The following is an 11,803-nucleotide window of genomic DNA, read 5'->3' on the forward strand; positions in this document are numbered from 1 at the left end:
ATTTCCTGCAGGATTTCTAATTACAGGGCAGCCTTTGGGGACTCTTCCTGCCCAGCCAATATTAATGGAGGGTTAGAATATTTTAGGTACACTTTAAATACTGCTTTTCAACATCTTTGTTCTGCCCGAGTACACTTTTTATATAATCTGTATAATCTATATACAGCCACAGCAGGAATTAATCCCTCATACTTTCATAAATATCATCTGGGCTGCTTGTTTGTTAAAAACCAGTTCTCCCTGCCCTAGATTCTTCAAGGAAATGAAGAATTCACCCAGCCCTTCCCCCTTTGCTCTCCTGCTGGGATGGGTGCAGCCTCTGGTGTGTGTCCCCAGGTTCTGGGAGGTGCAGGTTCTTGGGACTCCCTTTCCTGATGCTGCTCCCGTGGGATTTGTCCCCTCTCAGGTGCAGCAGGAAAAGGCTCCATTGCTGTTGTTGCCCCAGCAGAGTGGGAGGACATCCGTGTTGCTGTCACTGGTCCCGGGCCGCCTGTGACGTGTGGCACTGCGGTAGAACACGCTGGTGTCAGCCTGGGCAGGGCAGCTGTCCCTGCTGAGGTCCCCGGAGGTGATCCAGCCCTTGCTGGGTGTTCTCACACTCGTCTCTGTCGGGGCAGCTGAGAAAAGCCCAGCGCTGGCAAAGCCACTGGAGTTTGTGCTGCCCGTGCCCACAGCCTGGCACAGCTCCTCCCGATCCCTGCATGGCTGCAGCCAGGGATTCTGTCCCCGGGCTGGGCAGTGCCCCCATCCTTTCTCCTGCCCTTCCTGATGTGCAGGAAGAGCCAAGAGTGCCCAGAGTGGATCCCTGTGCGGGCGAGGGCTCAGCCGGGTCACAGCCAGGCCGCGGTGCTGAGCACCCTCTGCCCCCTGAGCTGTGCCCACGCTCTGCCCCGTGGCACAGGAAACATTCCCCGCCCCAGGCCTGCCAGGAGCTGCCTTCCCTGGCTGTTACAGCCCCTGGCAGCATCCCAGGAGTCCCGGCTGGAAGTTGTGCCTGGTTGCCGTGGCTGTAATGGAATTAGAGCGCAGGATTGAGTTAGGCGAGAGCGCCCTGCGTCCCTGCAGAGCACGGAGCATCCTGGCAGCCTGTGCCAGGCTGGAGCAGCCACAGGCCCTGCTTCGGGACAGGAAATAATCAAATAGAAACCCAGGGCTGTGCCAGGGCCTCACCTGCCTGCGCTGCCCCCGCTGTGCCCACCAGGGAAAACCTTTCACAGGCAAACGGGTGCCTGCTCCTTTTGGGGAGTGCAGTTTCGGCTCTCGCCTTCCCCTGCGCTCCTGCAGACGCCCAAACTGGGCTAGCAGAGGGCTAACAAGCGTGGGCTTTGCTGGCCTGATTGAAGTGCAGGTAGCGTTAAAGAAACGCTGGCAATTGATCAAGAGCAAACTGCAGGAGTTCTTTAGTTCTTGCTCCAGGGCAGGACCTGATGAGTTGGCATTCGGTCTGTCTCGGCTGTTCATTGTACGGATCCCTACTGGGATTTTAAAAATCTGCTCTGAATTTTGAACTAGACAATGCAGGTGGGACCGAAAGGAATAAGAAAGCAAAGGTCACTGCTGATTCCTTTCTCAGGTTGGGAAGGAGGGCTGTTCCACGGGATTCTGAGGAGCCAATTCCCCGTCTCATTTAAGAGCCTGTTCTCGTGACGTGGCCGTGTTCCTGCCGTGTCCTGGTGTGTGTTTATGGACACAAACAGAGCTGGCAGTCCCTGGTTCCCGTGTCAGGCTCTGCGTGGGGCCAGGGGGCTCCTGTGGCACACCAGGCGTTCACTGAGGCCGCTCTCAAGTGCTGCAGAGGGAGCATCGGCTGAGCTCCGAGACAACAGCTCTCAAACAACGAGTGATTTCATTCACTGGCGTTTAACTTCTGCCTCCTGCTCAGGGCCCTTCACCGGTGCTGGAGCTGGCACCTTGTGGCACTCAAACAGCTCCCAGAGAGCCATGGCATAGCCCAGCTTTGGGAAAAGGGTTGGGATCCCCTTCCTTGGCACAGCTCTATAATGTCCTCGCTGGAAACAGCTCCGGGGAAAGGCTGGCACTGCCCTGGGTGATGCCACAGCCTGGTCAGGGGCAGGGCTGGCACTGCCCTGGGTGATGCCACAGCCCGGTCAGCCCTGCCAGCAGGGTTTGCCCGGTGCTGCTCCCAGCCAGCTGCCTGCACTGACCGTGGCCTGGAGCTCGGGGCATTCCAGGTGTTTTCCCTCAGCCCCGGGAGGTTTTGCCCAGAGCGCAGTGAGCCCTCCTGGCACAGGCTGCAGCCTCACCTGCAGCACCCGGGGCAGGCATCCCCGTGCTGCTGCGTTCCCTGTTCCGGGGGGAACCCTGCCCTGAGCCAGCACGGAGCCTGGCACTGCCCTGCACACCTCTCAGTGCCCCTCTGGAGCCATCCCCAGCCCTCCAGGCCCCAGTTTCCAGCCACCTGTGTGCCTTGTCCCTTTCTCGGGGATTTAAGCCTCCTTTCCCCTGAGCAGCCCAGATATTCCTTTCCCTGGGCACATCTATGTATAGCTCCTGGGCAGGGCAGACCTTTTGTCTGGTGACTGTGGTCATTCTGAACCGTCCAAAAAAGCCCATGACCTATTTCCAGCAGTGATTCACTGCAAGCCTCTCAGAGAACTGCAGTTCCCAGAGGTGCAGATAAGAGCCACGAGAGATTAGAGGCAGCCTCAGCAGGTGAGATATCTAATTCCTCTTGACAGCAAGACACCCAACCCCTTTACAGCTCTGGGGTCCTGTTTTCCTTCCCTTTTTCCGAAAGCTGTGGAAAACCTGAGCTGGGGGAACATAAACCGCACGGAAAAGCAAAGGAGAGCTTCCTCCAAAGTCACAGAGCTTCCGGAAAGAGCCCTGGCCCCAGTCCTTGTGTCGCTGCTCCCGGGAGGTGACAGTGCCACCATCCTTCCTGCCGCTGCTGTCTCACAGCCAGGGCGGTCTCACACTCGCGGAGCCACAGCCCAACCCCAAATGTTTAAACCAAAAGGTTTAAAGGGAACCGTGCGGGAAACACGGTCGTTTCGAGTTGTGCCGGAAAATATTTTTAAAAGTCTATGTCCCGTTGCCGTGGTGACAAAAGTTCTTCAAACGATGAAGATTAAAGTCTAGGCTGGGAATGGTGGCATGGGGAGAGAGGAAGGGGGGCTGCTGTCATGACAACCTCAACTCCGAGAGTGCAAGAGGCAAAACACACGGTGGTGGCAGGATCTTGGGGGTTTATATATATCCATAAACATCTGCCAGCTATGCCAGCCTTCTCAGTGCTAATTACTCCTGCTAGTTCACCTTTCTCTGCTGTCAATATTTTCCAGGAGACACAAGTCTCGGAGGGAGAAGGCAAGAACATGCCTTTTTTTCCCCCTTCCCTTCTGCACAGGCTTTGTGCTGTTCTCTGTCTCCATCCCCTGAGCTCCTACCTGGGGAAGAGCTTCCAGTGGCCAGGAGCAAGAGTTAAATCATCTCAGGAGGAGCTGGAGGCTCGCACGGTGCCCTTAGAGAGCTTTCCAGCCCCGGGCAGCGACAGGAGCAGCGCCCTGCCTGCACACACACACTGGGGCTCTTCCTCCTGGGGCCTGGCTCACCCACAGCCCACAGGCAGCAGATCAGAGCTGCCAGCCCGAGCTTTGGCTCAGCACTTTGCCCTCAGCTTCCAGGGCAAGAGGCTTTTCCCTGCCGTGTGCCCCGCTGGCCCCTCCGGAGCAGCGGAGCTCGGGCGTCGCGTGGAGGTTGGGAGCAGCAGGTTCATCTCAGCACAGCCCCCCGAGCCCCGCCGGGGGAAGCTGCCGCGGAGCACGAGGGCTGATCGCATTCCGAGCGTAAAATGTGCTTGGCTGTCTCTGCTACCACCTGGGCCCCGGAGCCCTGCCCTGCGAGGGGCTGCTCCGGGCCCACGGCCCCGGCCCTTCCCGAGCGGCAGCCCCGGCGCACGGCAGCGTCAGCAGCTCTGCTGGCGGTGCTTACGGCCCTGGGTGCCCAGCAAGCAGAAAGAGACACCCCAAACTCTTGCCTTCGTCTCAAACTCCCTCTCCTGTGTCAGGAGCATTAATCCGCAAACACCAGAGGTTTATGTCCGAAAAAGAGACAGAGGGGTTCTGTTACTTGATTCGAATAAAGGGAGAGGCCATGGGGCATTCCCCCTGGGGTCTCTAAAATTTTTGGAGGGCGCAGCCTCTTTTTATCCCAATTTCCCGACCGCATTTCCCTCTCTCTTTCCCCATTGGCTGAGGTACTCGAGAGGCACAGCCTTCCTGGAACACCTAAGACTCCCTTCTAATGTATCCCCCCCCCCCCCCCCTTTATTTTAATTCTGATGGAATTTATGGTTCTTCCCATTGTTTCCGTCATCTCTCAATATCCAGTTCCATTTATCAGCAGACCTACAGTTTATCTCTTTCTTTCCGTTCATCGATCAGTGGAATCCTTCCCATTACTTCTTTTATCTCTCAGCACTGGTTTTACCCACCCCCAGCTTGTTTGCAAAGACAGGTCCCTCGTTCCTTTCGCCTGCCTGTGCCCCTGGGTGCTGGCACAGCAGGCAGCCCGCAGCCCCAGCCCGCGCACTCGGCCTGCCCATGGAGCTGTGCTCCGCAGCCCGGCCCGGCTCCATCTGCTGCCTGCTGCTCCCAGCCCCGGATCCCCGGCTCCCGATCAGCCCGGCCTGACCCAGCGCTGGCCCTTCCGAAGGGATCCCGCTCCCCGAGGTGGCAATAAACCCAGCTGGGATCCTTTACGGGATTCTTCCTCCCCAGCTCAGCCTGGTTGCAGCCACAGTTGCCTCGGACATCTTTGTATAATTTAGTGGCTAGAAAACCATTTTTTCCGTTCTTCCAAAGAAAAGAACGTGTAGAAATGTGTCCGTTCTTCCCAAAGAAGGACGTGTCCATTCTTCACCAAAACCCTAGGAGTTGCTCAGGACAGGAGTCAAACTGGATTATATTTTGCCGCATCTTAAGCGTGACATCCCATGGAGAATGAATAGGAAGTTGGGGAGGGTGAGGAAGGAGCAAGGGGAGGGGGATGATGCATTTCCCACAGCAGCATCGGGAGAGGGGAAAGAGCAGCCGAGACGCTGCCGTGCCTTGCGCCGCACCCCCCGTCACCCCACAGGCGGAGCTCCTGCGGGAGCGCCCTCGCCTTGCCAGCCCTGATTGCTGTGCATGCTCGGGGTGGCCACGGTGGCTCTGTGTGTGCCCGGGGCTCGCTCTGTGTGCCTGGCTGTGCCCAGGGTTGGCTCTGTGTGTGCCCGAGGCTGGCTCTGTGTGCCCAGACTGGCTCAGGGTTGGCTCTGTGTGTGCCCGAGGCTGGCTCTGTGTGCCCAGACTGGCTCAGGGTTGGCTCTGTGTGTGCCCAAGGCTGGCTCTGTGTGCCCAGACTGGCTCAGGGCTGGCTCTGTGTGTGCCCAAGGCTGGCTCTGTGTGCCCAGACTGGCTCAGGGCTGGCTCTGTGTGTGCCCGGGGCTGGCTCTGTGTGCCCAGACTGGCTCAGGACTGGCTCTGTGTGTGCCCAGACTGGCTCAGGGTTGGCTCTGTGTGTGCCCAAGGCTGGCTCTGTGTGCCCAGACTGGCTCAGGACTGGCTCTGTGTGTGCCCAAGGCTGGCTCTGTGTGCCCAGACTGGCTCAGGGCTGGCTCTGTGTGTGCCCAAGGCTGGCTCTGTGTGCCCGCCTGTGCCCAGGGCTGGCTCTGCGTATGCCCGGGCAGGTTTGTGCTCCTGGGGAAGCCCACCCTGCCAGCTCCGTGTTCTTTGTCTGGCCCTCGCTGCAGCCTCCCAGGATGGGGCTGCACATGGGGGCTCCCAAACCCTTCTCCTTGCCTGGCTGTGTCGGTCAGGACTCATGCCGGGTGTGGGGAAGGTGACACCTGGCACTGATGCCCAGGTCACCCACACCTGCTTTGTCAGTGAGCTGCCTTCAGCTCGCACATTGGCTGGAACGAGCTCGTGGTCCAGGCTGGTGTCGGGACTAAACAGGCTGGGTGGGTGTGGGTGACCCCCAGCGCCGCAGGGACTCAGCACAGCCACCCTCGGTGAGCTGGCCTAACAGGACTGTAGGCTCAGGAGAGCTCTTTGCAGCACCCACCCGTCCCTGTCTATCGGCAGATTAACACCGGCGGTGAGAAGGCAGCTAATGCCTCTGAGAGGAAATGGATCTTTACCTCTGGTATCTTCAAAAGCCAAGGAGAGCGAGGCAGGCTGAAAGGCGTGTCAGCTTCCTTCCCCACAGCCCACAAATACTCCTCCTAAATGTGGGTGAACATGTCTTTCCTCACAGAGAACAACCTGAACGCTGACCCTGGGGCACTCGCAGCAGCATGTGAGCCTGTTTTCATTCTCTAAAGAGATCTGCGTTTCCTCCTCAGCCCCGTGGGGTGTTTAAGCCAGAAATGAAGAGCAAGTTCTTTGCTTTCCATTAAGCTGGAGCAGGGTCACAGCTCCTTGGTTATCCCCAGGGGGTTTATCCCAGTTGTGTACTAGCCACGGTGCGGGCACAGATCCCAGCCCTGGCTGGGCACCAGTGGGATGTGGAGCTACAGCGCTCCCGCTCCGTTGGCAGTGCGTTGGCAAAGGGCTGCGGGTAGCGGCAGTGCCTCCCCGTGGAGCAGAATCTGCCCAGGAGCCCGGCATGGCAGCGATGCTGCCGGAGCCAGCGCTCCAATGGGGGGCTCGCCCTGGTTCCCGTTGGCATCATCGGGGTGCCGCTGCCCCAGGGCCCCCAGAGCCCCACAAAGCCCTTGGATCCGGGCACAGCAGCTCCAGAGGGTGGCAAGCCAGCAGTGGCATCCCAGAGCAGATGGGCACTCACACCCGGCCCAGATGTGCACTCACACCCGGCCCAGATGTGCACTCAGACCCAGCCCAGATGTGCACTCAGACCCCGGCCCAGCTCTGCACTCACACCCGGCCCAGATGTGCCCTCACACCCGGCCCAGATGTGCACTCACACCCAGCCCAGATGGGCACTCACACCCAGCCCAGATGTGCCCTCACACCCGGCCCAGATGTGCACTCACACCCGGCCCAGATGTGCACTCAGACCCGGCCCAGATGTGCACTCAGACCCAGCCCAGATGTGCACTCACACCCAGCCCAGATGTGCACTCAGACCCCGGCCCAGCTCTGCACTCACACCTGGCCCAGATGTGCCCTCACACCCGGCCCAGATGTGCACTCACACCCAGCCCAGATGGGCACTCACACCCAGCCCAGATGTGCCCTCACACCCGGCCCAGATGTGCACTCACACCCGGCCCAGATGTGCACTCAGACCCAGCCCAGATGTGCACTCAGACCCCGGCCCAGCTCTGCACTCACACCCGGCCCAGATGTGCCCTCACACCCGGCCCAGATGTGCACTCACACCCAGCCCAGATGGGCACTCACACCCAGCCCAGATGTGCCCTCACACCCGGCCCAGATGTGCACTCACACCCGGCCCAGATGTGCACTCAGACCCAGCCCAGATGTGCACTCACACCCAGCCCAGATGTGCACTCAGACCCCGGCCCAGCTCTGCACTCACACCTGGCCCAGATGTGCCCTCACACCCGGCCCAGATGTGCACTCACACCCAGCCCAGATGGGCACTCACACCCAGCCCAGATGTGCCCTCACACCCGGCCCAGATGTGCACTCACACCCGGCCCAGATGTGCACTCAGACCCAGCCCAGATGTGCACTCACACCCAGCCCAGATGTGCACTCACACCCGGCCCAGATGTGCACTCACACCCAGCCCAGATGGGCACTCACACCCGGCCCAGATGTGCACTCACACCCGGCCCAGATGTGCACTCAGACCCAGCCCAGATGTGCACTCAGACCCCGGCCCAGCTCTGCACTCACACCTGGCCCAGATGTGCCCTCACACCCGGCCCAGATGTGCACTCACACCCAGCCCAGATGTGCCTTCACACCCGGCCCAGATGTGCACTCAGACCCAGCCCAGATGTGCACTCACACCCAGCCCAGCTGTGCCAGCAGAGCCGGGCACAGGGGCTGTGCCGTGGGCTGGGCTGGGCCTGGCAGGGTGTGCCCGGAGCAGCCGCTGCCCTGCCCAGTGCTGCCCCAGGATGTACCCATGGACACGGTAGCCCCATGGCCCCAGCCAGCCTGCAGCAGAGGGATGGTGGTGGCCCCAGAGGGATGGTGGTGGCCCCAGCCAGCTGAAGCCGAGGGATGGTGGCCCCGGCCAGCTGGAGCCGAGGGATGGTGGTGGCTCCAGGTGGATGGTGGTAGCCCCAGAGGGATGGCGGTGGCCCTGGCCAGCTGGAGCAGAGGGATGGTGGTGGCCAGCTTGGAGCAGAGGGGTTCTGGTGGCCCCAGAAGGATGTTGGCCCCGGCCAGCCGCAGCAGAGGGATGGTGGCCCTGGCCAGCTGCAGCAGAGGCGTTCTGGTGGCTGTGGTTTGGCCAGCGCCCGAGCCGGCTGCTCGCACAGAGCACAGGCCCAGTTCATGCACAGCCCTGAGTGGAGGCACTGGCAGGGCCGGCCCCGCTTCTCCACGGCGTCCTTGGTCCCTCCCAGCGCTGAGGCCGTGGCAGCGCTGCTGCAGGGGGGCTGCAGGGCGGCCTTTCGGGTTCCTTCTGGTGGCATCCCGCCAGCTCGTTCCACAGACGCGGGATTTCCAACATGGAGCTCTTACATAACCAGGAATGACTTTCTGAGGGAACTTTTGCTCCTCCCGCTTTCCCAAGCTGCCCTTTCCAAAAGAATGGCAAGGTGTCCTTTGGCTGGAAGGACAGCCCTGATCTTGTAGCAGGGATGCTGAAGCCAGAGCCGGTTTTGGTCTGTCAAAACCAGGGCTATTAACTCTATCCAAGAATATCCTGTGAATGTGAATCCACACTCGGCTCCCTTCTCCCAGTGCAGGCAGCAGAGAGACGGGAAGCACAGGCAGTGCTGGGGCAGAGGGAGCTCTGGTGCCCTGGGGCCCAGCCTGGCTTGCGTTACAACAGGACACAAAGTCCCGAGTGTTCCTGATGGAAAGCAGAGAAGCTGCAGTCACCACTCACGTTCCTGTGCTCGTGCAGGGCCCAGCTCTTCTGGAATGTTCCTGGCCCTCCTCTCCCTGGTGAGCCAGGGAAGTGCTGGAGGGCACTCCAGAATTCCCCGCAACACCAGCACCTCTTTGCAGCAGGAGCCTCTCAGTGGCAGGCGTTTGTTCCCAGCCCTGCACAGTTCCTCCCGCATGCTGCGCTTCCTGTTTTCCTCCCGCACGGGAATGCAGATGTATTCCAGGGAGCGGGCAGCAGCTGGGGGCTCCCGAGACCTTCGGAACCGGAGCTGTGTGGCCCGCAGCTCGGACATTGGCAGCCCATAATCGTAATCACCGCTGGCAGTCCCTGAGCCACGGTGCAGCTCCTCCTCGGGTGCCGCAGCCCGGCTGTGTCACCCTCAGGGCTCTGCTCCCAGTCACAGTCCGCATTCCGAGGTGCAGAGCAGGAGCCGAATCCACCCTCTCCTCTCTCTTCGTGCACCGAATAAAAGCTCCCCGCCCTCCCCTGACTCGGATGGATCCCAGCCATCCTCTCAGAAGCTCCATATCCATCACCTGGTCCCTGAGCCATCCATGCCCTCGGGCTCTGTGCTCTGCTTTTCATCTATCACAGGAAGGAAGGCACTTCCTCAATCTGACAGGGCTTCTCCCTGGCCCCGGCTGGAGTTCCCTGGGTTACAGCAGGGCTGGAGCTCTTTGAAAAACACCCGGAGGTGTGAGAGGAAAAGTCATTAGCACAGAAAAACCCTGGTGGCACAAACGATCCTTCTGCAAACTGCTGCTCCAGCTTCATTAAAAGCACAGCCCCGGGCTCCCATTCCAACAGGATGGATTCGCTCTGGGTTATCGAAATGAGAATGATCATTTCTGCAGGGGGAGGAAAAAAGAGGAAAGCAGGAGGAATTATTCTGTATGAATTATGTGCTCAGCTTTCATACTGACCTATTGAGTCAGCAGTGAGAGCTGGATTTCCTAGAACGCCTTTCATGCTGGATTTTGGAGACGTTCTTCTTTTCACCCCCGAAAGATCACTCGAATGGCCTTTCTCACACCGGCAGCGTGGGCTCCAGCCCGGGTGCAGGGCAATAATGGAGTTAGCAGCAGTTATCCCAAGCATTCATCCTTCTGGCGTGGGTTGGGCACGTGGGCATCGCCATGGGCGTGTGACCCTGAGGCGGGGATGGCTGGTGTGGAACAGGCACTCAAACCGGACAGCAGCTCCCACAGCAGAGCAATTCCCTCTGGAAAAGTGCGATTCCTTCGCCTGGTAACAAAAGTTTTCTGCCGTTTTAGCTGCTGAGCTGCCTCCCTGTGGCACGAGGCCGATCTCTGGTGTGGGCAAAGGTGGCGGGCACACAGTGCCGCGGTGCTGGGAGGAGCAGGATTATCCCTGTTGGAGCAGCCAGGAGCTGTGTGGATTTGGCCACACATCAGGCAGCCTGTCCCCTGTGTCACAGGCCTCCCTGACACTCCTGTGCCTTGGAAGCTGACGCCCAGGCGAGGCACTTGCACCGCCCCGGATCAGGCCGTGTCCCGTCTGACCCGTAAGAAAGCCGTGTCTGTGGGTTTATTTCACACGGGAGGAACTGGCGGGTGAGGAACCCCAGCCCTCTGTGCCATGGTTCTCTTCCCCTCGCCCACCTGGGCAGGGGTGTAGCAGCAGGACCCAGGGAACACAAGAAAAGAGAGGAATCAGGTCCTCTTCCAGAAGGCTCTGCCGAGCTGGAGGCTGTTCCTTGTTGCATTTGAGCCGTGCAGAGACTGCAGCTGACATCCAGCACAAAGGCAGCTGCCACCGTGGGTCACGGTGTAACACATCCAGCAAGAGCAGGAATCGAAGAAGGGCATTGCAGCTCAAAGATGGAATGACAGAGTTTACTCCTGAGGAGTGGCTGATGGTCCAGAAATATTTGCAACCAGCTTATTCTATAGAAGGAGTTACAGAGCTTTTAATGGCGAATGAGAGGACAAAGTCGCAGGGCAGGAGGGGTGACCGATGATGATTTTGTGTTTTGGTTTTTAAGCTGTTTTCAGCTGGTTCTGCTTGCATACTGTGCCTGAACCGAGCTGCTGCAGCTTTTGTGTCCCTTCAGCAGGGCTGGGGACCATTGCCGCGTGTAATGGCACTGGGGTGGTGCGCGGGGGAGCTGCCGTCTAACCTGCTGCTGTGGCCCCGCAGATCTTCCACATGACCTACGACCTGGCCAGCGCCGTGGTGAGGATCGTCAACCTCATCGGGATGATGCTGCTGCTGTGCCACTGGGACGGCTGCCTGCAGTTCCTGGTGCCCATGCTGCAGGACTTCCCCGACGACTGCTGGGTGTCCCTCAACCGCATGGTGGTGAGTGCCGCACAGGAGACACCCTGACCTGCTCGCGTTTCCTCCTTTTGCCCTGGTTTATGTTTCCCCCGTTTCCACTCCTCCCACGGCCTCTTTCCAAAGAGTGAGGCCGATGAGCAGAGCCCTGGCCAGGTGCTGTGTTTTTCATCCCCTGGATCAGCTCATGATAAATAATGAGAAATAATCGGCTCAGAGATGGTGGGTGGGGCCTCCCCTCGGGAACATCCCGTGCTTCCCATCCCACCTCTCGGCCCTAAACCCAGCCCCTCCGGCACCCACAGCCTTCCCCGAGCTTCCCGTTCCTCCGTACATCCCCCGGGCCGGCTCACAGCTTTCCTGCGCCGTGGGCACGGAGGCAGATCCTGCAGGGACAGAGTCCCGGGGTTCAGGCAGATCCTGCAGGGGCACAGCCCCGGAGTTCAGGCAGATCCTACAGGGACACAGCCCCGGGGTTCAGGCAGATCCTGCAGGGACAGAG

General features: G+C 59.8%; 1 protein-coding gene across 1 annotated transcript in view; it reads left to right on the forward strand.

The window, feature by feature from the left end:
• Positions 1 to 11,803, forward strand: part of HCN4 (hyperpolarization activated cyclic nucleotide gated potassium channel 4) — a 99,395-nt gene that overhangs the window by 53,438 nt on the left and 34,154 nt on the right. Inside the window, 1 exon segment of the mRNA XM_032123299.1 lies at positions 11,164 to 11,325. Coding sequence (XP_031979190.1) covers positions 11,164 to 11,325 — 162 coding nt within the window.

Source organism: Corvus moneduloides, chromosome 13, assembly GCF_009650955.1.
Source record: "Corvus moneduloides isolate bCorMon1 chromosome 13, bCorMon1.pri, whole genome shotgun sequence".
NCBI lineage: Eukaryota > Metazoa > Chordata > Aves > Passeriformes > Corvidae > Corvus > Corvus moneduloides.